Raw genomic sequence first — 25,669 nt, forward strand, 5'->3', positions numbered from 1 at the left:
ACTGGCAGTGACCTATACAATAGCCCATGACTTAAGTTTTTCTTGTGAATGAATCTCACACACTGGGATGCTTTGCCTGTGGGCTTATACTACGCCCCCTCCCTTGAGGAGTGTGGCTGACTGACAGTCACAGCCCCTTCCATGAAGCCCTCTCCTTTGAGGTTCACCTTTGGGGTCTCCCCCACCTCCCATGGCACCGTTGGCTTCTGAGCTCTTCAGTAACTCTGTGATTAGTTTCCCACAGTAAATCACTCCACAGAGCTACCCTATGCTTCTCATAGCCAATTCCTCTCTCCTTTCCTTCCCAAATGCCTATAATATGCTGGGTTCTCGTGAGTCCAAGGAGATACAAGTCACACAGATTTGAAGACTACCTACCAGGAACTCCTAATCAATCCAGAGAGATGTATCAAATATAAATAATGTTTTGGGCCAGGGATTTAGCTCAGTAGTTCCGCCGCGTGCCTCGCCAGCGCAAGGACCTGAGTTTGATCCCTGGTACCAAAAAAAAAGTACTAGTCTAAAAAAAAAAATAAAATAAATAATAATAATATGTTTTATCATTTAAGTGGTTATAAATGCTACTCCCCAGAACACTAATGGTTTGTCCTAGATTAAATTTGCCAGCTAAAATACAGGATATCCAATTAAATTTTAATTTCAGATGAACACAAATAAGTTTCTAGTGTATATAATATACTTAATCTTTTAGTGTAAGTATATATATTCAATGTTCATATACTAAAAAAATAAGTTTATCTGAAATTCAAATTCAACTGGGTATATTAATATTTTTTATTTGCTAAATTTGATGCTCTCTTGGGCTAAATATAATTCTGCCCAATAAAAATCACTTCTTTCAGGATGGGGATTTAGCTCAGTGGTTCCGCCGCCTGCCTCAAAAGCACAAGGACCCGAGTTTAATACCCACCCCCCAAAGAAATCACTTCTTTCTAGGTTTATTCAGTCAATTCCAATTCTTATAATATGCAGTTAAATCTTCATTTCTTCTTATTGCCAATAATCTAACTGTACTGTTGAAAGTTTTTAACCTTCTCATAAAAACAGCAAATGTTAACCCTATACTATATTTCTCACCTTTTTTTTTTTCCGGTACAAGCGATAGAACTCAGAACCTTGCGCTTTCGAGGCAGGCACGGTGCCACTGAGCTAAAACGCCAGCCCTCTCACCTTTTGAGTAAAGGATTTACTGTTCCATTGTGTTTTCCTTATTGACTTTTGTTTTATTCCTTTCATGGCACGTTGAAGTGAGGACACCTCCTTCCTAAAACTTGGCACAAAGGCAAAAGAATGTGGCCAATCCACTCGTGACTTACTCAGTCCCTTCAATGGTGGGTGTGGTATGTACAGAGGGACCCAGGAAAGTATCACAATACAGCAAACTTTTCAAGGACACAAACTCTTGGTGGTCTGAGGAAATGGGATGTGGGAAACCAACTCCCTCAGCCCTGGGTGCTGCCGGGGGCTTGGCCTATGGGCACCACACGCAGCTCTTCCTGAGCTGGGTGCCTCCAACCTACCATGGTGACACCAGCCTCAGGCCTCTGTGGCCACCACCTTCTAGTTTATTCTGCAGATTCACAAGACACACAGGCTGTATCGGGATACTAAATGGTTAAAACATTATCACCCATAGAGCTGCCCTTCACCAAATGTGCCGGTAGGTACTCCCATCTCAGTACTCCCAGCCACTAAGGAGGCTGAGGCAAGAGGGTCATGTGAGCCTAAGAGTTTCAGACCAGCCTGGGTACTAGAGCAAGACCTCATCTCAAAACACTCTTCCCTCCTTATCTTCAGCCTGTCTCTGGAGCATTTCTACCTTCCCCTTTCGTAGTCCTTCTCTACCCTTCCCTTACCTAAGCCACTAGTGGTTTACTTACCGTCACCATGGTGCAGGCTAAGCTCCCACCTTTCCCATGTGCTGAAGCAGCTGCTAAGGCCTCCAATTGCCTCACCTGGCTAACCCTGACAGACCCTTCAAACCTTCACCTCTGTGCATCTCAAGGTACCTTCAGGAGGACACCCTCTCTTCCCACCGCTGTCTGGGAGGTTCTGCTCCTGTATGCACCACCTTCCCCCAGCTTCCTTCCCTTCTCCTGCCACTGTTCCCTGGGATCTCTGCCTTACCCGGGCTCCTATACTCATATCTGCACCTCCAGCCCACAAGATCCTCCAGCACCTGGGAGGGGTTATACCAGGCTTGGCCCCTTCCAGGGCCAGCCCCCATCATACAGAGCCCCCAGCCCTGACCCTGCACTTGCTTGCTCTGACCTCTACCCTCCTGACTTCCTGAGCCCAGAACCAGCCTTCTGTCTTGCTCAGGTCCCTCTGAGTTCCTCTACAGCTTAATAGTAACACTTCCTTTGGTCAGAGAAGGGCCCAAGGCTGTCACAGTGATCTTTCATAGAGAATCAGAATTCTATTCAGAAAAGAGGCCCAAATCCAAAGAGTTTAGCACTTAAGTGCCAGCTACATGAGAGGCAACACTTGTAAATTCCACTCCCAAGTCCTGATAATTTTTACAAGTGAGGAAAGGTTACAGAATGTTGTTAACTGTGAACATGTGAGGCAAGGAGCAGAGCTCATCTATCCAGTCACTCAGGTACTGTTAAAAAACACCATGACCTGGGACATACTTCAAACATGTATCAACTACATACCAGGAATCAATGAAGCCTCAAATCCCATATCTTCTACAGCAGCTCGGAGATCTTCAGGGCTAATTATAGAGGGATCATAAAGAACTGTCGCAGTCCTTTCAGCCAAAGAGACAGAGACTTGCTGTACCCCTTCTCGCTGGGAGAGCACACCTTCGATGGACTGCACACAGGACACACAGGTCATGCCAGTGACACTGAGCACTACAGAGCTGCACTGGCCCTGCACCTGGTTAGGAGAGCCAGGGGAATGACAACTGGAAGACTCGTCACCTGCTCCACTCCCTCCTGCTCCGTCCGGAAGAGAAACTTTAAAGTTCCCAGGTGGAAGTGCCTCAATGGCTCTCTGTAGGGACACAGGTGTGACACAAGAAGGGTCATATTGTACTTCGGCAGTTTTGTTCTCCAAGGATATTTGAATATGTTGAACCCCTGGGAGTTGGCCTATATTTCCTTCAATATTCAAGACACAAGACTGACAGTGCATTCCATCTATTCCTAGTTGCAGGGTAGCCATGTGGCTTCCTTGGTGCCCCAGGGTCTCAGAGTTGTTGAGATTCTGGTTAGCAAAAGCTGATGGTCTCTTTGGGTTAGCACTTTGTAACCGGCCAATGTCAATTGGTCCCAGGCTTAAGGGAGCCACTCTGTTCTTGATGGCAGCTTCAAATCCCATGTCATTGACATGGTCCCTGAGGTCTTCTGGTTGAATAAGATAAGGCTGGTAAGTGATGACTGCCTCTTGATTGCTCAGTGAAACTTTGACTCTCACTACTCCATGCAGTTTCCGCATCTTGCCTTCAATGGAGTTGACACAAGACTGGCAGGTCATGCCTTCCACCCGAAGCTTGACTACTGCCTCTTGGGCCGATAAAGACCTGTAAGGCCAGGAGGAAGCCTTTCCCTCTGCCATGCTGGCCTCAAAGCCCATGTCCCCAATTTGGTGGCAAATCTGTTGCAGGCTAATGACTGATGGTACATATTTCACAGTTGTGTTGCCTTGTTCCAAGGAAACTTTAATGTTCACAATGCCCTTCAAACTAGAAATCGTGCCCTCGATGGACTTGACACAGGATTGGCAAGTCATGCCCAAAATGCTGATGGTGCTGGTTATCGTCGGAGAAGGGCACATGTTGTCCACACCCCCTTCATACCCAACATTGTCAAAGGCAAAACTCTGCTTCATTGCTTGTTTCCAAGAGTGAGCAGGCAAAGAAAGTTTAGGTAAGATCTAAAAGAAAAAGAAATAACATCTTTTATCCTTAAACTAAGTATTTTTGACAATATCCTCACTTGCCTGCCACTAAGGACATGGAAAACAATGCCACTGTTATCAAAATAACCTGAGGGTGCAAGAATATTAAAATATTGTACAGAACAAGAAAATTAAAGACCTCATTTACAAAATGCACAGGCCATGGGGGGGTTCCCTTTGGCTCTGACATTCTGTGATTCTGAACCTAGAAGTTTGCCTACCTTAGTGAAATGTTTCTCTCTTAGTAGATACAAGAGATTTTTGAAGGAGAAAAGGAGAACACAATGTGGCTTTATGCACAGAACACAGCATGACCAGCCCACGACACAGGCAGACGATGGGAAAGCACAATGCACCAGACAGACTCCTGCTTCCAGCTGGTACCTGAAACCCAACGCCACTTATATCACAGGCTTCAGAAACATAGGAACAGGCCTTTATATATAACACATGATAAAACAGCATGTTTCTTGCTACTCTTTTATCATCAGATAAATCTCAGTTAAGTGGATTGATCTTGTCCATATTCCTGTACATAAAATGATCTTTCCAACTCTGGCTTTTGAGCAGCTTGACAAGATAATAGTTTAGGGCCGGGGGTTTAGCTCAGTGGTTTCGCCACCTGCTGCTCAAGCGCAAGGACCAGAGTTCGATCCCCGGTACCAAAAAAAAAAAGATAAAAGTTTAAATAACTTTTAAAATGGAAACTATAAATATTCATTTATAGATCCACAAAGAAAACCATAAGCTAGGTTGGGATTGATAATTATGAAGAGTTATCTTTTAAAATATTCAGTATAACATTTCTTATTACAGCAAAGAAAAAAGGGAACAATTCAATAATGTATGGGTCAGCAATTCAAATGAGTGTCTTGAATTCAGTGAATATACTGAGATTTCTAACATATAAGTATGGAATATAGTTTATGGTAAAGATAACATGGACATAATATAAATGTGGAAACGGCCGGGGATTTAGCTCAGTGGTTCCGCCCCCGCCTCGCAAGCAGAAGGACCTGAGTTCAATCCCTGGTACCAAAAAAGAAAATTAATGTGGAATGATTAATACTAACAACTGACTGGCCACCTCAGAAACATATTTGGAAAAATAACAATTTGGAACCTATACATCAAAACACATTTTGAAGGGCTGGGGATTTAGCTCAGTGGTGCCGCTGCCTGCCTTGCAAGTGCAAGGTCCTGAGTTTGATCCCCAAGACATTTTGAACAGAACGAAAGTCAAAATGAAAAAATACTAGAAGAAAACATAGGAGACTATCTACAATAATCTCAGAGTGGGAAAGGCCTAAATATGACAAACAAAACAAAAATAAGAAATCCAAAAGTTATAAAATAGAAGGTTGATATAATTGATCAAGATAAGTAAGGAAGCAGAAGGGAAAAAGACTTGCTTCTGATAGCGTATATTAAGTGCTAATACATACTGTTATTATGGCACTTTCTTGCAGATCCCAGGAGCCACCAGCTGTGAGATCTCCACCTAGTCATATGAAGAAGTTAAACAAAGAAGAAGGCTAACAGAAAAAGGAAGAAGGTCCATCAAAAAAGAAGTGCCTTGGGCTAGGGATTTAGCTCAGTGGTTCCAGCACCTGCCTCGCACAAGCAAGGTCCCAAGTTGGATCCCCAACACCAAAAAAAAAAAGTGCCTGGTGGGAGTGGGGCCCTTCTAGAGGGCAATGTTATACCTTTGAAAATAACAATTCACATAGTTTAACCCAGCTTCTACTTCTAAGAATTTTGGCAATAAATGTATATATTTGTGTAAAAGGAAGTATACAACAAAGACATTAAATGCCACAAAAGACTGGAAACAGCAAATTTCTATCAGCAAGTCTGGTTAATTAACTTATTGTACAATGGAATACTACCCAGCTCTTAAAATGAATAAGGCAGCTCTGTACATTCTGAAACAGATTGCTATCTAATACACTGTTCAGTGAAAAAAGCAAGGGACATAATATTCAGTGTATATATATAGTATGTATTTCAGTTATCTGTTGCTATATGACAAATTGAATTTAGTGGCTTATAAGGACTGCTCAGTTTTTCAATTTAGACAAGGCTTAGCAGGGAAAGCTCATCTCTGATCCACATGGTATCATCTGGGGCAGCCTGAAAGGGACAGGAGGATCCACTTCCCAGAAGATAGATCCTTTATCACATGGCTGTCAAACTGAAGCTGGCTGCCAGTGGGAGGCTTACGTAGCACCTCTTTTTTTCTTCCATGTAGAAGAACATTTCTTCCTTTTTTTCTTTTCCATATGACTAAGTGGAGATCTCACAGCTGGCAGCCCTCAGGCTCTGCAAGGGAGTGCCACAATAACCAACATTTCCAGAGAACAAGGCTCAACACGCCAGCAGTTCTCCAAAGTCCCACTGGCCAAATCCAATCCCATGGTCAAGCAGTTAGTTTGGAAGACAATTAATAACACAGGGCATGAACACAATGAGGTATATAGTTTGTTGAGAGGGCCACCAAAAGGAGTCTATCACAGTATGTTCCTGTGTGAAATGAGAGACTATAATATACATGGATCATCTATCTCAGAGACGATGTATAAGAAGCCACTACTGAACTTGGGAAGGAATGGGAAACTGAAGGGGTCAGGTGGGTGGCATACCAGGAAAAAACCATCATTTTCATGGTATAATTTAGTATACAATGCATATGCTTTATCAATTTTTTAAAATAAAAATAAAATATGTTTGTAACAGCACAAAGGAGATGAGAACAGCAACTTGACTGTAGTTGGTATTAATTAAATATTGTGCTTGAAAAGGAACTAAGAATGAACAAACAATTAATATATTTAAGTACATTCATTTTCACATACTATCTTAGCAAGTAGAAATTGTCTCCTTATACTAAGACACAACCCTCAACCATCTAGTCTGTTGAACTTAGCATGTCTTGGTCCTAGCACTAGCTATAACTTACCCAAAACCAAGCCACAATGTTGGTTCTTAATCTACGGAAAGTTGATTCTATGTACCTACCAAAAGGATTTGTAGTCGTGCTAGAAACTATCTACAAACAAACAATACTCAAGAGGCCCCTCTTTCTAGACAGGCAGGTTTCTAAGGACAGGAAGATAAGGAAGACAAAGCTTTGCAAATTATATTTCTTTATGAAACAACTGAGTATCTGTTGGTAAGAAACAGTATCTTAACAACTGTTTGGTTTTGAGTAGTTTTTAAGTGTAGACACATGTTGCACCTATGCTTTTAATTCAGTTCTTCAATTAGGACAATTTTTGGAGAGGAAAAAACCTCCTAAAGAGTTTTACATAAAACAAACACATTTGAATTAGGAGCTCATCAAACAACCATGGAGTTGGACAACGTGTCTAGGGAAAGCCTCGCGGAAGTCTTCCTCATGCCTCATTAACCCTGGATTCCACGCTCCTTGAGAATATCAGGGACCTGTTTCACAGGCCCAACATAAGGTTGGAGAACTGTTGCTAGACTTTGAATTTTAAATAAACTATTAATAAGACAGATACTTGATTAGAAGTGACTGGAAACACAAGAGGCCACAGAGGGGGATCCAAATATGATTTTTTTACTACCTTTCTCAGTTCAACATCACATGGAATTTCCTGAGTGTCAGGGCTTTCAGTCTATGGTGGAGCAGACCCACAGCTATGGGCCTGGGATAGAAAGTGTATCATGGCAGGGAGCGCATAGCAGAGCAAGCCTAGCTTGCTGGTGAGAAATCTCCATACCTTTTGAGGTCACAGGGGACTTTTGTGCTGACTGTTGTAGTGTGAGAGGAGTGGAAAAACCAGTGAAACAGCCTCCAAGGTTTACCTAAGGCTACAAACCAATTTAAATAACACAACTGGGATTTAAATCCAGCTCAAAAGTCCAGCAGACTCTGTATTTGTTAAAAACAACTTTTATCTATGTTAATTATAGGAAGAAACTATAATGCAGAAAACTTCACATGAAATAAACAGTCACATCCCTCTTGCCAGTTACAAACAGGGCGAACATGCTGGCAAGTGGAGTTATCTATACCTGTTCCCTGACTTCTCCCCTTAGAATCTGTCGCCTCAGAAAAATGACAGCAGGAGATCAGCACTTGCTGTGCTTTCCTCAGTACTCCCAACTACAAACACACTTGAGGAAACCACATTTACCCAAGAATGCAGGACACAAGCAGTGGGAAAATGGCTCCTGGATGACATACAACATCCTAAATAGGTGTATGAGAAACACCCTTGCTCAGCCTTATCTCAGAATCTGTGGATATCACAGATTCAGGGGGAGGGAGGGTAAGGAAGACTACTTTACTCAAGAAAGGATCCCACCCAGAACTGAGAGTGGGTAGCTCAGTGGTAGCCACACATGCATGCACTGACACACCCACATGCAAGCACACATACGTGCAGAAGGAAGTATTGAAGATAGGTAAGTTAATTAGATATTTTTTAGGCAATTAGACAGGGCTAGCCCAGGAGGAGCCTACATTGAGGACAGTCAAGGAGCCAACATGAAGGACAATCAAGACACATCCACTGAAGGCCAGAATTGTAAAAGGAGAGAAACTACCACATCCATGTAGGATGAATAGGAGTGACAGATATTCTAAATAAGTATCAATCACCTGCGTGGGGGACAAAAATCTTCCAAGAAAGATCCCAAACTCACCCCATTTCACCGAAATCCTCGCTCATTCCTTGTACGCTTGCTAGTGACTGTTTCCCTACTGGATCTCCATTTAATCAATATAAGCAACTATACTTGTCATAATCTTATTGGTTGTTCATAGTTTTGTCCACCCTGTGATTTCTCACTGGATCAATATTACCTAAGCGAGGGCTGGGGATTTAGCTCAGTGGTGCCGCTGCCTGCCTCGCAAGCATATCCTGAGTTTAATCCCCAGTACTTAAAAAAAAAAATTACCTAAGTGACTGTACTTGTAATCTTAATAGTTGTCTACAGTTTTGTCCCACCTTGAACCCTCTTCGCCTCATGGCTTTGTCCCATAAAACACCTTTGAGAAGCTGGGTGAGGGGGGAACCCACTTTCGGTTCCCCCTTCTGTCTTTCTGAGACAGAAGTGATCTTTCTCTCAATCAATTTTTCCTACTCTTAACCTCCACTGTTCCTAGAATTGATTCTTCAATTTTAGAGAACATGAACTTGCACTTCGGATATCTAGCAGGTTTGGGAGTTACATCTCTTCCCCTGTATCAGAAGGAAGGAAGGAAGGAAGAAGGGAGGGAGGGAGGAAGGAAGGGAGGGAGGAGGAAGGAAGGAAGGAAGGCAGGAAGGCAGGAAGGCAGGTGGGTGGGCCAAGCCTGGCTCTTACCCAAGCCACCCCAGGCATCCAAATGGATGGGTGTCAGTCTCTAAAACCTCCACTGAAAAAGAATCCATGTATACAAAGACATAGGTGCATTGAGCTTCTCTTTAGGTGAGTTACAAAATAATGATTTTTAAAATATCTATATATATTTTCCAATTTGGAAAAATTAAATTAAAATAACAAGTGTTACTTTTATTTATTTATTTATTTGGTTTTTTGAGACAGGGCCTTCTTTTTTCTTTTCTTTTTCTTTTTTTTTTTTTGGTACTAGGGATCAAACTTGGGACCTTGCGCTTGTGAGGCAGACGCCAGAACCACTGAGCTAAAAATCTCCGGCCCTGAGACAGGGTCTTGCTGTGTAGTTCAGGCTGGCCTTGAACTCACTATGTAGTCCAGGTTGGCCCTAAACTTGAGGTGATCCTCCTGCCTTAACCTCCTGAGCGCTGCTGGGGTTAAAGCCATGAGCCACTACACTCAGCCCAAGTGTTACTTTCAGTATACGTGCTGCTGAAGGAAACACCCAAGTGTTACTTTTATAACCAGAAAATAAATGTGGTTTCTCACCTTGTCTAAGACAAGGAGGAAAATGTTTTTGTTCAGTCATATTAATTTCAGCAACAGTATAATAAAGATAATAAATTGACACATTTGCCCACTGCTTTGTAGTCTAAAGAATATTTTTACAAGTAGCTGTTTAAATATCTGTCTTTCCTGCTCATTATGAATTTCCCAAGGAGATGTCTGACATCTTATGTGTGAATTGTAGCCATGTCTGAGCAAATCCAAGCCTTGGCTTCCTTAAATATAAAATGAGAGTAATAATGCCCACCTTACTGTTGTGCCATGAGGACTTGAGAAGTTAACAATACATAGCGAACCTGCTGTTAGGTAACAGGTGACTACAAGGACAAACAGTGCCTCATCTGGTGTTCAAACTCTCCCAGGGAAGTTCCCAGGACTTAATATTTCCTCCATGTTACCGGTACCTGTCCTTTCACACTGTTTCACAAAAGTCCAGAAAGGGCTTCCACTCTTATTATTTAAATTCTTCCTACTTCAGAAACTCAGGCATTCATTCAAAAAATTCCAAGGCCTACTACGTGCCTCACCCAATCTCCAGAGGGCAGACAGTGCACTTTCTGGGTAATTCTGTACAAATGACAATTCTCTGACTGCTTCCTTCTTCTTTTTTTTTTTGGTACTGGGGATCGAACTCGGGTCCTTCCACTTGCAAGGCAGGTGGACTGCTTCTTAAAACCACAGCAAAGGAAAATATTATCACACTCTACACTTTTATTTTAAAGGGATATACTTGTGCCAACTGAGTCATCTTGATTTCATCTTGGTTTAAAAAATATATATACATATACAGTTATATATGAAACCCCACCTAACCACCCATACCTAAGATAAAATTCTGTGTCCTGCTTTCTAAAAATGCTACCAGCTGGGGATATAGCTCTGTGGTAGAATGCATGCCTAGCATACCCAAGGCTGTGAGATTGATCCCTAGCACCACAAAAATTTAATTAACTAATTAAAATGTTAAGTCCACAACTTAACAACCCCCACGGTCATCATCAGTTCAGTGCCTCTAGTATCAAACTTCCTGCTCCTATATAAATCTAGTTGCTGTTTATTCAGCTGTTCATTTATTAAACAGCCTGATTCTGAGGCCTGAGACTCTGCCAGATACAAGATATAATGACAAATAAAATCAGTAGCCTAGGACCGGGGGTGCAGCTGAGTGGCAAAGTGCTTGCTTAATATATATGAGGCCATAGGTTCAATCCCCAGCATTGCAAAAAAGAAAATAAAAACCAAAACCAAAAAAACAGCAGTCAAACTTAGCCAATGAGGTCAACAGAGTCATAAGCAAGGAGGTTGAGGCAACTGCTTTTGGACAGAAAAAGGAGTTCTCTGGACCCTACAAACAAGCCTGTAGTAACCTCCAACTGCTCCCCAGTGAAGGTGGAGGAGGGATAAGGAAGGGCAAGAGAGTAGACAGGTAACTCCTCTCTAGTCTTCCCCTTTTCACAACTAACTGTGTAGGAAAGTCACCAGGCTTAGCTCTGCTCAGAGCAGCAGAGACTTTTCTAATGTGTATGTGGGGGGTGATCCTCCAATGTGCCTTCCCTGCTCCAACCTTTCTGCAAAGGCATTTCCCTCTTTGCCTGTCAAAACAGAAAAATTAAAGACACTTAAGCTTGTTTAAAGTCATGATTTTACTTGTAATTTTACAGAATATACTCTATATTGTATAAGAAGTGTAAAATTTAAACACACAATCCACTAATCATAAATAGCAATTTAAAATGTTTTTTCATAGCAGCTACTTCTGTCTTCTGTAAGCAAAGAACCACCTGAAAGCTTACTTTTCATTCACCATAAATTAGTAGCTCTCAAATACTCAGGTATTCTTAAAACTCTATGTCACCCAGGATATGAAACAATACTTGAATGTCCCAGTGGAAGAGAACTTGTTAATCAGACAGACTTGGCATTAAATCCTTCAGACTCATTACCTAACCTCTCAGTCTCAGCTTTCTCATCTCTTATAGGGGGACTGAAGATAACCTCCTAAGGCTGTTAAAACGATTAAACTGTCAAGGGTCACAAACAAGGTTCCTATCACATATCAAGTGCTAAGTGAGTTCTCAAGATCACAACTTTGATTTATAACAGTCTTTGGGTCAATACACCCATTATCAGTGAACAAGTACCCCACTGCAATTGACTTTTAGTTTGGTTTTTATAATCATCAACCAGCTACTACAAATTTCCCCTTCTTGAAGATCATTTACATTCTAAAAGTAATCCTAAATTTAAAAATTGGGTTGTAATTTAAAATGATAATATAAGTGGGTCTACAATAGACAGAATACTGTCCACAAAACATTAGGTTAAAAAAATCCAAGGTATGAGCAGGTCTGTGATCCCAGTACTCTGGGATGCTGAGGCAGAGGGATCACAAGGTTGAACCCAGCCTGAGCAACTCAGTAACTTAGCAAAACCGGGTCTCAGACACAGGAAACGAAAGGTTGGGGATGTGGCTCACAGCAAAAGCCCTGGGCAGGGCTAAGCCTGGTGACTTTCCTAAGCAATTAGTTGTGAAAAGGGCAAGACTAGTCCATGCTCTTGCCCCTCCTTTTCCTTCCTCCACCTTCACTGGGTAGTGGGGAGCAGCGAGGAGGGAGCAGTTGGAGGTTACTATAGATTTGTTCCAAGGGTGCAGAGAACTGTTTTTGGACAGAAAGAGTTGGACAATCCCCAATACTTGAAAGAAAAAGAAGAAAAACAAAAACAAGGTATAAATCACAGCCTGAATAATTTGATTCCACATTTGTAAAAAGAAATATATATTTATACATGCACATATAAATACATATACTTATTCATATATATAGAGAGAAACAGTTGCTCTCATTTTCTTCTTTTTACTTTTATGTATTTTCCATGCCCTATTATAAATCTGGTTTTTTTTTAAAATAATGAGCAAGTATTACTTTTATAATCAGGGACCCATAACCAAAAAAGAAAACAAAAAACAAAGTTGCAGCAGTGCTCGTTACAGATTACCAGACTAACCTAGTCCTTATTCAGGCCTTCAAACAACACCAAACACACCTCAGAGCTGGGAATTCTACTGAAGTGAATAACTTTGACAGAAGTTCCATTTTATGTCTGGAGCATGCTACAGAGTGCTTTCACAATCCTATAGAGCAGGCTCTCTCACCCTCTGCTTTGCATTGAACACTTTGCCCCTGGGGGAGTCCAAGACTCACCTGCCCAGGGCTCTCATCCTGTAATTAGGAGAGCCAGCAAGACCTCTTCCCCCTCTCCTTTCCAAAGAGGCATCCTACTTGTGGAAATAGTTAAAAATCAATGGCATATGTCACACCCCACACCTCACAGAGAGGCTAACATTTGTAAAGTAATGTGATGTAAATGGACATTCTGAAGAAATGCTCTTAAGCATTTTTTTCCCAGAAAATGCTTGCACTTTTACTATCTTAAACACTTTGACGAAAAATATAAATGTTGGCCCTGGATGAAAAGCCAAATAAAATGCTTTGTCACTAAGATTCCAAATAAAACACTAGTTTAGCTATTGGATCAAAAGCAGTTTAAATAAAATGAAAACCACATAACAACTTGGAAAGCAAAGCATTTAAAGTTCATCAGGCATGGAGTTTGTGGTATTACCCCTATTGTACCTCACCTGGCCCCCAAACCACTTACCAGGGCTGCATGAAAGCTACCCAACCTGGCAGCCACTGAATGATTCCACATTTCCTGTTATTACATTTGCCTGGGAGGAAACTTTGAAGAAGGCTCTTGGAATTTTCCACAAATTCATCACACCAGAATGGGCGGGGGGGGGGGGGGCCACTGATTGAACGCAAGACCTGCATACTAGACAAGCACTCTACCATTGAGCCACAAAAATCATTCAAGATAAATACATTAGAGCATGATTATATCCTGGGTAAAGATCTAACAGCAAAATGCAGAATCTTTAAATACAGTTTCAGCATCCAAGTATCAAGTGCCTTCAACATGCAAATCTTTCATGTAACATATTTCAAAAAGCTCTTTTCACAAAGTTTCCTTAGGTTTGGGAGACTTTCAAAACAATGAACACCAGAAAAAGTCTCAAAGGAGATGAAGTACTTATGAAAACTGTTTGTTGTACGAATTACTTATGAAAACTGTTTGCATCTAACTGGTAGAATGCTTTCAAAATTTGTTTTTTCATCTGACTGACTACTCAAAGACCCCACACAGACTAACACACAGACTACCAGTCCCATTTTTAATAGCAGAAATGTTATGAAAAGGCACCATTTTTACAAAATGTTGCACTGCCCTGTTTTGAACACAAGTAACCTGTGGGTTAACAAAACTTACGTTTTTTTGCTTAAGAAAAGTGACTCTGGGCTGGGGATTTAGCTCAGTGGCACCTCGCCTGCCTCGCAAGTGCAAGGTTGTGAGTTTGATCCCAGGTACCAAAACAAACAAACAAAACAAAACAAGTGACTTCATTTTGCAGCAACATTTTCAAAGTATTCACTTAAGTGAATTGTAGAGATTAACAAAATAATCACACACTTTTAAAAATAAAAGGGAAGGGGCTGGGAGTACAGCTCCTTGGTAGAGTGCTTGCCTAGCATGCTCCAGGGTTTGGTTTCAGCACTGCAAAAATTAAGTTAAATTTTTTTAAAAAGGGAGTTAAGACCCACTTTTGTCTGACTTTCATTCTGGAAAACTTGTGCTGCACAGATGCTTACAAAATAACCTGAGAATATTAAGCAACAAAACCCAAAATTCAGCCACCATAGAACAAATGACTCTGAGTCCTGCCCAGGGCTTCTCTCCTACTCTCACTTCTACCCCAGACCTCTGCCCAACCCCTCTCACAGGAGATGCAGAGAAACCTCAGTATGTGCACTGGGTCCCAGTCCCATCTGCAGTTGCACTGACCTGATGAGAACTCATTTCACAGGTTCCATTCAAAGCTCCCCGTGGAAATTCTCTCCCTGATGGAGAAGAGTGGGCACCTTCCTCTGAAGACACTGGCCTGGCCAGGGCCCTGGCCCCAGGGCTCCTCCTGAAGGACCACCACTTGTGGATAGACAGCAGGGTCACCTGTGGGTCACTCAGAGTTGCAAGGAAGGACTGCTCAGGGTCTTGGGGTGCTTCATTTTTGGCTTTCTCCATTGCTATGGTTGCAGTCACAGGCGCAGCTTTGATCCCCACTAAAGCAGTTCAACTTCACCAGACTTGCCAGTCATGCTAGAAGGAAATGCTTTCAAAGTGTCCCCTAATTAGCAGGGGAAGGCATCCTTCTGCAACTGAGCCAGCAGGAGAAGCTGTGTCTTCAGTCTGGTGGCCGGCTTCAGGAACTTGGGAGGCTGGACACTGCTGCGTACCTATCTGCTTTTGCCTATCTATACCCGACGTCAGTCCACGTCAGCCCTATCAACTAGCAGCCTCTCACTCATCACACTGTTGTGCGACACTGTAGATATCTCTGCACACGGCCCACACATGCCTGCGCCCTGCACAGCCTGCACACCTGCCCAGTGTGTCTGTAAACACAGCACCTAATCATCGTCCAAAGCTACATAAGGCTTCTTTTTGGCTACCTGTACACCAAGAAACCTGCCCTAAAGGCAATAAAGGGCTACTTCCTTTTTTTACCAAACTGTAAGTGTTTCCTTGGAATAACTTCAGCAATCTCTTCCATAGCTCCAACATTGGCATGGTGCAGAGTACTCTGGGAGAGAAGGATTTCCTAGGCAACAAGGCTTGCATTTCCAAGAGGGTGTAAAAAAGTTCCATGTTTCCTGCAGCTTTGTTTTCCCTTGGACCAAACAAGTAAGAACTGACTGCATACACTAGCTGGCTAACCAGGCTCATTCGTCTTTTATATGTGGCACGGGAACTAATCCACAATTCAGGCTTCTCAGGCTACCTGCTGATCCACTCGAGGATTAGTAGGGGACACAAGATAGTGTGGTAATCTAGGCAGTCACCTGCGCTGTCGGGCAGTGCAGCCTCCCTTCCCAGCCCACCCCTCTAAGAGAGAGGACCTCATCCCTCATGAACAGAGGAACAGCTTCAGCCAATGACTAATACTGGAAACCCCTACTGCAGCAAGTATATGTGGAACATCACACTGCAGACCCAACTGAGTTGGTGGTAAATAATCATGACATCCCTTCATTACTCCCCACAGCTGAATGTGTGACACCTGGGGGTTCTGGACATGCACCAAATGTGGGCATTTAGAACTCAACCCTTTCTGTTCAATGCTCAAGGTCACTAAGGAGTTTTCCTCCTTATGGCTTACCCGCAGTGAGCCTCCTCTTCCCATTAAAACTGCCATCACTGGCTGGGGATTTAGCTCAGTGGTTCTGCCTCCTGCCTTGCAAGCGCAAGGTCCCAAGTTCAATCCCGGGTACCAAAAATCCCCCAAAATCAAAAAAAAAACTCTCATCACTGTCCCCAAGAACTCCAGACTCAGAATCTGTTCTTGGGCTGATGTGTAGCCCAGTGGTAGAGTGCCTGCATACCATGCTCCAAGCCTTGGGTTCCATCCCCAGCATGAGAAACAGAACAATAAGAAATCTGTTCTTTTTATTCTCCTTCCCCTCCCCTCCCTTCTTCCTCCATTTCTATATCCCCTTTCCCCATTTTCATTATTATTATATTATTTTAGTTCATGTTTCCATGATTACATTCAAGATATGTGAAGTTCATGTTATCCACTCCCTAAGATGAATGTAAACATCCTGTACTGCAAATATGTAATAATAAAATAAATCCAATCCAAATAAATCAATAAATCTGTTCTCTTTGAGGGAAGGTGGCCCCACCACTTGTCCATTCACCAAATTCCCTGGGAAATTTCATTGTCCTTTTTGCCTTGTGCATTTATTCCATAAAAGTCTGATAGTTTGTTAGCCACCACTTCTGAGACAAGTTCAGGGCAGCCAACTGCTCTTAAATCTGCCTGGGTTTGACTTTTATCTTCCAAGTGCTCAGCCAAAAACAAAAGAACTTTGCCACAACTTCCAAGAAATGCTATTCAAACCAGAGCCCAAAAATCTGACACCAAGGCCTTAGGCCATCATCGCCTAGCTCTGCTGTGGCTCCTGATTACTCAAAGAATCTTGCTGCCTATCTCCTGCTCCTGTTTCCTGGCAAGATCAATAGGGATTTCTACAGGCCCACTGACCCCCTGCACACTGGAAAATGTAAGTGACTACTGAAACTTTTTTTTCTTAGATTTTTATAAAATTTTAGCCATTTTAGCTGAAAATTCTCCCCAGAGGTATCATTGCTTTCTGTTGTCATTTCAAGTGTGAGTTATTATTAGACATATTTTTAACTTTTCCTTGGTGATATGGGATCACTACAGGAAGTGCTTCTGTGCCATCACTATAAGTGGTCGCTGTTGTGCCACGCCAGCCAGGAAATCACCAAACACCGGGACAAAGACAGAGTTATAATTAAAAGAAGTTTATTCACTTGCGTGGACTCCACTCTCTAGGAGAAGTGAAGCCCCGAAGCAGGGGACAGTACAGGTTTATAGGAAACTCGAACAAAGAAGTTCAGGGAGAGGCCACTATGTCCTTCAGCCAGCTGTGAAATATTTTTTCACAGCCCAGTTCTTTTTCATCCCACCTATCTTGCCAAGATAGGGCCTTCTGTAGCTACAGGGTTCGGTGGTTACAGGGAGGCACCGGGCACCATCTGTTCCCGGGGAGCAATAAAGCATGTTTACAGAAGCAGAGCAAGCAGCTATCTTGAGGGGAATTCCAGCACTCTATAAAGGGAGGGGTATGAAGGGAGTTCATTTTTTTAGGTTCACTTTGGTCTCACAGTCGCAGGGACCCAGCTTAACCTGACTACAGCCATCTTCAGTTGTAACTGCTGTGACTGCCTCTGAGTAACCCTGGTCAGTTTTACCTGAACAGCTTCCCAGCAAACTATAAACAGACAAAACTATTAGGATGGTATGTAGAGCTTTACAACCCAGACCTGGATGAAGGCCCTTTTGTCCTATTTTTATAAGCTCCCTCCTTCTCACCCAAATCACAGGGATCCGCTGGTCTTGCTTTCACCCAGGATCACATTTCTATAAGCTTCCAATTATGTGCACTTTGTCTGCCTCTCTTTGGTCTCAGAGCACCTTGAGGTTGATTCTCTTGTACTGGGATCAGATTTTTCTGGAACAGGGGTTGATAAGGAAAGTAGATTGAGATCACATGTCTAAATGCTTTTGAATAGCCTATCCTATTTGTGCCACAAACTACCAAGAATTTAAATACTTTACTATCCAAAATACTTCTAGAACCAGAACACAGCCAGAAGAGTGGGTTAGGGCCAGGTTAGGAAGGTCAGGAAGGCTGGACTTTGTCCTGTAGATGGTGGAGAATCACTAGGAGTTTCTTTTTGTCATGGGGTGCTAGCGACTGAACTCGAGCCTCCTGCATGCTAGGGAAGCACTCTATCCCTGAGACATACTCCCAACCCCAACAGGAGTTTTTAAGCTGACAATTTACAGGATACAATATATGTGATCTGGAAATACAGTTCTGGCAGGAACAAAAACTGAAGACTCAAAGGATGGCGGCATTTACAGGGTTTACAAGTGGCAGGGAAAACGAATAACAAAGTGAGATTAAACAAATGGGGAGGCACTCCAAGCCTAGTGATCACAGCAGGCAACACAAATAGTATCTAGGGATGGTAATCTGCTCTGGGCACATATGACTGAGAACCAAGATGAGGAGGAACGGTAGGAAGAAAGCAGGTCTGGAGGTGAAAACAGTAAGTTTTTCTGTTCCCACAGAATTGAACAGACCTGCAACAAAGGCATGACTCACTTTCCCAAGCTAGAGGATCAAGCCCAAACTCCTTTCTGGCACCTTCCTCTTACATCTAACCCCACTTTGCCCCCACCCAACTCCTGCCTAATCCTCTTTATCCTTTAAGCCTCGCCTCTCTGTGGACTTATCTCCAGCTACCCTAGAAGGACAGGGCTCTCTCCCTTACCTGAATTCCAACAACATTAATATCAGCACTATTTGTGCCGAAGGTACTCTGGTCTATCATTACTGGAGGACAAGTGTTCTCTGTCCACCTAGACTGCATTCGTTTCATTCTTGTTACTGCTGCCGATGAGTCTTCAGTCCCAAGAAACAGTAAGAGTCTAAAAAGTAAGAAACTTGAGTCTTAGCTGCCCAGAGATCTAACACCACAACGGCAAATGTCAGATGCTAAATATATTTAAAGCATGTTTAACTATATTTAATTATTTAAATAAATTAGTTGAACCATATATACAAATCAAATTATACTTTCTACCTGGAATTTCATGGTGCTTTTCTGTCCCCTTTATGACACTGAAACAGCAAACTCCATTATGCTCTCACATATTCCTCCTAGAACAGGTCTTCAAATGTCTTGCTGCACGAAATTATTTTGCTTCTCATATGGGCAAACTTCACCAGCCATTTTCCAAAATAAAATTCATCTTGTTTACCTCTTATGCACGTCCCAGGTCTTTGTGAGTCTTTTCTACATAAAAATGAAAATCATTTGGTGTCCTAAACCATCTTTTGCAACCTGAGAAGCCTGGGCTCAAAGGCAGATGGGCAGCTCAAGTTTCCATGAACCTCCAGGACAAAGGGCCCTGTTTGGGGGAGGGACACCTGGTTAAAATACTTCGGCATTCACAAAGATTACCTGCTCAACCCAGCTAGAGGCTCACAGCAGGCAGGGCTTCTCAGAAAAGCCTTCCAGCAGGCCAGAGCAGCTCTGTCCAAACAACAAGAAGAGTCCAGCATCCTGAGACAGGACAGGATGGTGGAGCCTGACACTAGGCTGCATGCTGGAAGCAGGGCTTGGGAGGGTCCCACACCAAGGGCATGCGCAGTACAGACAGCACATCTACTGACAATGAGGGGCCCACAGCCCATACTTCATGCCAGATCACTTTGGGCCTGAGAGACAAACATTTAAGCATATGCACAAGAGCCCACAAGAGGAGCATGAGAATTGTTCAGCCATTAGGAGAGGAGAACAGTAGAGGGCAGCACTAAAGTATTGAAAACAATCATTGAAACTCCAGGTGATGGGGTACAGGAGAGACAGCTTCAGACTGAAGTTTCCCTTGGTTCTCATCCCACTGTGTGAGGAGCCTGGTGATTTCCAAGACTGAAACAGCCAGCGTGGTAGGACTTTTATGCTAGCTTAAGAAGAGGAGACAGAAACAAACACTCCTTGACAAGTTCACTGGAGGGAGTGCTTTTAAATAAAACTGCATTTGGCTGAACAGCCTAGAGTGCAAAAACATTACAATAGGGCTTGGGTTCAATTCCTAACACAGCAAAAACAAAACAAAAAGTAAACATCCATGTGCACGAAAACCACACAAAGCGTAACATAAAACAACCAGAAGGGGCCAAAAAAGAGAAATGTTTCAGTTTCAGTTCATTACTGGCACTTTCCTATAAAACTGGGGTGGGAGTGGGGTACCAGGGATTGAACCCAGGGTCTTCACACTGAGCTATATCCCCAGCACATGTTTTATTTTGAGACAAAGTCTCAGTAAGTTGGCCAGGCATGATTTGAATATAAATTCTCCTGCCTCAGCTTCCCAAAGTGCTAGGATTACAGGTACAACACTAGTTTACTCAAAGTTCCAATGCCTATTCCATGCCTATTCCTTGCAGCTGCTTAAGGATGAAAGAAAACACACAACCAGGAGGCTGGCTAAGCTCTGGTTTGTCACTACTGTCCTGGAGAGGTTCCTCAGTATCATCTGACACCAGATGATCCTGCTCCTCGCATGCTCCCGCTCCTCTCACTCTTCAATTTCCTAGACACAGATCCTACACCCCCTTCCTTGGCCCTTAGCACCCTAACCCCCGTCTCAGTCTCAGTCTCTTCTCAGGCTCCACCCGAGCTGACTGCTCCACCAACACAAGGGAAGCCATCAAAAGACCTGCAAAGAGCCTCACACCTCTACAAGGTGCCTTTCCTCTCACTACCCAGGGTGACCTGTGCTTGTCCGAGGTCAGCCTTCAAGTTAACACACCCTTCTCATTTTCCTTCTACCCCTCCCTACCCCTCAAGCTCCAATTCAGAGTTCTACACTAAAGCCTCCTAGTCCCCAAACCTCTAAGTGCTGGAGTGGTCCCTGCCTCGGCCCTTGAATCTCTTCTTGTCTGTACCCATTCCTGGTGACCTCATCCAGTCCCTTGGAAATACCACCTTTCTTAGTCTAATCAGGGTGCTGTAACGAAAGATCTTAAAACTGCTAATTTATATGAAAAAAAATATTTTTCAAAGTTTTGGATGCTGGGAGCTCCAAGATCAAGGTGCCAGCAGTTTGATGTCTGCTGAGGACTGCTCCCTACTTCAAAGGTTCTAGCTTTCTAGGAGCATCCTCAAAGGGCAAAGAACAAAGGGGATCCTTCAAGCCTCTTTTGTAAGGATAGTAATCCCAATAGGTCTGTCTTTGAGACCTACTCACCCCTAAAATCCCACCTCCTAATACCATTGTAGGGTAAGGAAAGAATATTATAGGGCCTCATTAGGCTTTCTGGCACTTCCTTACTAGAAAGAGTTACAACTTTACTGGAGGGAAAAATTAACAAAAAAAGAGGGAGGACTGACAAGCACAGCACAGGGGAAGCCAAGTGCTTGAAATGAAGATTGCTGCCCCTCCTCACCTCCAATAAAATGCAAAGGAGACAAAAGCGGGGAGGGAACTACTAACTTAAAGGAAAATATGTAAAAAATACATATGTATTCCCACTCTAGGGTCACTATATTGCTACACTAGATACACATGCATCCCCCTACATAGTCATTAACTCCAAGAAATTCTGTCTGTTAAGACTCCTCCTAACCTATAAATTCTAAAGATAACACCCTGACAAGGGCAAGTGGGCAGGAGGGAAATAAACAAAACCCTACCTAGGAATGTGTACAGAGGCCAAGGTGCTTAGGTTAGGGTCTTGAAGTCTGGGATCCACCTATGACAGTCTAGAAAGCCAATTAAGTTCCAAGTATGGACCTTGGAGGAAGGGTCTTCATTACCTGATAAAAGGAAGCTGAGGAGAAAGGCTCATGGGTATCCACTGGAGCTCCCTTGCCCTCACCTCTCACAGGGCAGCTTTCTGTCTTCTGGGGTTTTGTTATTATTGTTGTTTTGGGGTTTTTTTTTTCCTTCTTACAAATTAAGTGTCTTCCCTTTTAAACTTTGTCCCTTTAATTTGTTACTGTTGCTGAGTTTACTATCCTGGTTGGCTGCGGAGCAGTAGTGTGCATCCCCAGAGGAGATACCATCACCTTGGGGGTTAAGTTCCAATGTAGGAACTGGGGAAGGGGGACCCTCATATTCAGACCCTGGCAATACTTAGAGCCAACTACTCTCAGACTCCATAGTTACTGACCAAAATACTTCATCACAACACCCCATGCTGTAATGGTAAGGGCTGAGGGCTACAGGCACCTCCTGGGCACACTGGGGTCGGGGTTAGGTCCCCATGGATTTATTGGGCACATCCCATAGAGCAGCTATCCCTGGCTAGGGGTATGGGGGTGTCCCTGTAGCCAGTCTCTGCCTGAGCCCCAAGGCTCTGCAGAATATCCTTTGAAACCTAGTTAGAGAGCCTGGCCTCCACAGCTCTTGCACTCTGCACATCTGCAGTTGTAACCACATGAACTGTGGAGATTCTGACCTACACCCTTTCAGAGTGGCACCCCACCTTGCACCAAATCCCACTTGAGATACAGTTGGGTAGGTGCCTGAATGTGGGTAGCAGAGAATGTAAGTAGCTCTAGGGAGGCAGCCCCAAGGTCCCACAGCACAGGGCCAAGCCCCTTCCTTTCTGCCCTGAAGGGCCTGGCAATCCAAGGCCTGGAATGGAAGCGTCAGCCTCACAGATCTCTGAAGCACCTTCAGAATCACTCTTCTTTGTCTAGAACAGCATCTGGCTTCCTTCCAACCATGGCACACCATGTTTTCACCCAAGCACTTTTTTATTCTTTAAGTTTTGATTATAATTTGTCTTTACTCATTCTCTTTCTGTATTTTTCTATAAGCGGTCAAAAGCCACACAGCACCCTATACACTGTGGTTAAGGATTTGTTCTGCTGCATGTCTTAGATTATCACATGCCTTCTACAAGGCATAAGAACATCAACACAACCTAAGTTCTTTAACACTTTGTTAGAATAGTCTTTCTTCTAGTTTCAATAAGATATTTCTCATTGCCGTCTAAGACCTCATTAGAATGGCCTTTATTATTTATAATTCTACCAATATTCTGGTCGTGACTACTTAAGAAATCTCTAAGAAGATTCAGACTCTGGCTACAGCGCTCTTCTTCCGAACCATCACCAAAATCACCCTTAACACTTTGTTCATAGCAATCGAGGCTTTTTCTAGCCAACATCTCCAGACTCTTCTAGCCTCAACCCAGGTTCCAATTTCAGGTACATGCTATAGTAACACCCTACTTCTCGGTACCAATTTCCATTTGTGCTGCTATTAGAAAATAACAGACTAGGTAACTTATCAACAGTAGAATTTTATTTCTCACAATTCAGAAAGGTGAGAGACCAAGATGGAGACACCAGCAGGTCAGTCCAACACTGGCAAGGGCTGTTCTTCGCTTAAAGATGGTGAGATAGGACACAGGCGTGGCTTAGGCTGTCTGGGAAAGACAGGCATAGTGAATCCCAGGACCTACATGGCTCTGCCTCTCTAGATCCCCTATGTAGAACTTCTTGCAGGTTCCCACAAGATGTGGATGGCATAAAAGATGGGACACCATAAGGAACTTGCTGTCATAACTCCTCACAGTAGCCCACCCTGGGTCTCCCAAACGAGGGTGGTACTTTTATTTTTGGTCTTTATCTCTTTTGTTCAGCCCAAATTTGCTCTGCAAAGCCACTTGCTTCCTTACCCCTTCACCCTTCTTTTTCTTTTTTTTGGTACCGAGGAGTGAACTCGGGACCTTGTGCTTGCGAGGCAGGCGGCTGCGGTAGAGGCACTGAGCTAAATCCCCAGCCCACCCCTCATTTTTCAAATAAACTTTTGGCACCATTTTTGGCTTATCTCATTTGATTCTTTGAGGGAAGAAAGATCTGAAATAAGGTTAACTGGCAAGCCATTTCTAAAAGGAACTACGCAATAACATTTTTGGTGAGCCAGTCAGGAGAGTAAAGTCCAGGTACCAAGAAGGCCAAAGTGAGGCCCATGTGGGCACACTTTTTGTTCCTCTCTAAAATGTCATGAGGTTTCTTCTCTCCTCTCCCTCACTCTATCCCCTACGCTGGGAGTCTAGGACACACCTTCTTATGGCACCAGAGAGAGATTTCCCCAGCCCTGCCCCGGGGGATAGGGAAAGGGAATGTAGGCTTTTGTTTTTCTTGCTAGCCACTTGTGTTCCCTCTGCAGGTTCACATGTTTATTTGTTGTGAATTTTGCTACCCTTTTTAAAAATTAGGCCAGTCTTCACTTACTCTAGTTTGTAAATGATTTCTCTCAGTTTGTGTTTTGGTCTGGGGTGCTGCCACATTACCTTGCTACATGGCCTGCCACCATGTTGTCTTGTTGTGTGATTATGCATGACTATTGTATAGGTTTGCATCACTGGCAGCTGCCATTTTTCTCTCTTTTCTTTTATAACTGGCCTTATGAGCTAAGCCTCTGATTTTAAAGAGCATATGGGCTTGTGAAGAGCAAGAGAGAAGAACCGTTTTCTTTCCACATGGAAAAAAAAAAAAATTGTGTGCTATCCCTTTAAGAATTCACATGGAACCTTTGCTGCAGGAAACCTTTGGTGAGGTGGGACTGCAACAGGAGTAAAGGACCTTGGTGGATCCACAACTCCAGGCAACACTGAAGGCATGTCCCACTGGGGCATGACCATCTTACTGCAGCTTCAGGTGGGGAAAAAGGGGTCACAAAGTCAAGGCCCTCTTCCCACCACTCCCCCCTTCACTATGGCCCAGATAACTGGCAAGGGTGCTGGACAAGCTGAAAGGCACTGGATGGGCCAAAATCAGCATACTGGCACTGGTGCGGCCCACTCCAAGTGGACATGCCTCAGCAGCGAGAACAGGGCTCCATGGGTGTGCAGAGCTGCTGGACTGGAGAGCACATGGGGCCTGAACCCCCTGCCAACTGGCCTCTGAGCCCTGCTGCAGGCCCTCCTTGGGCCCACTAGAGGCAAAAGGCACTAGCAAGTCAACACTGCTCTCTCCCAGTCTAAGAGCCTGCCTGAGGCCATTGCCTCCTGGCTTTTGTGCTTCCCAATTTATATGTTAAAGACCTATGTTAGGCCCCTGAGCAGAACAGCACTTAACATTTAAAAGCTAAGGTGACTGTGAATATATTAAAAAAAGAGTCATCTCCATTCTTTTTTGCCATCAGAATAAATGCAATGGATTTTTTTCCCACATGATCTGAGAGTGATTCCACTGGGTAGTTCAAAGAACCTTGTTTGGGAAAGTTATGCCTTTACCTCATTGGAGTTGAAGGACTAAGCAAAGCCAACAAGTAGCTCAGCCCCCTTGTCCCTAAGGAGTTGATGGGTCCCAATATGTAGAAAAAAGTCCTTAAGGGCCTTTCTTCTGTGCTTCTGTGTTCCCATACCAGTATCACCCTAAGGTTTAGATAGAGACGCCTGTCCAGTCTTATATAAAAGTCTCACCAGAGGTATCTTGTGGACTTTGGGTCTCCTTCTTCTACATGGGACACTACCTTAAGGAGTCCAGGCCTAGCTGTCTCCTTATCTCTATAGGTTCCATGACAAGCAAAGGGGAATCTCTTGGACTCTGTCACCACAGATTCCACCAACTTCTCCACTAG

At 43.4% G+C, this 25,669-nt stretch overlaps 1 protein-coding gene across 6 annotated transcripts in view; it reads right to left on the reverse strand.

Moving 5' to 3' along the window:
• The window catches only part of Atp7b (ATPase copper transporting beta), a 90,008-nt gene that overhangs the window by 54,159 nt on the left and 10,180 nt on the right, over positions 1 to 25,669 (reverse strand). For 2 of the 6 annotated variants that reach the window (XM_004844131.4, XM_004844134.4), the window contains one exon: positions 2,682 to 3,906. In XM_004844131.4, the coding sequence (XP_004844188.2) occupies positions 2,682 to 3,906 (1,225 nt within the window). Of the gene's footprint in view, positions 1 to 2,681; positions 3,907 to 14,748; positions 15,806 to 17,863; positions 18,989 to 19,143; positions 19,357 to 25,669 lie in introns of those variants that run through there. The other 4 variants (XM_021257809.2, XM_021257807.2, XM_087197371.1 and 1 more) reach the window with 4 other exon arrangements.

This window comes from Heterocephalus glaber, unplaced genomic scaffold, assembly GCF_053883595.1.
Source record: "Heterocephalus glaber isolate CG9 unplaced genomic scaffold, H.glaber_assembly_v1.0 deba00001666, whole genome shotgun sequence".
NCBI classification, from domain to species: Eukaryota; Metazoa; Chordata; class Mammalia; order Rodentia; family Bathyergidae; genus Heterocephalus; species Heterocephalus glaber.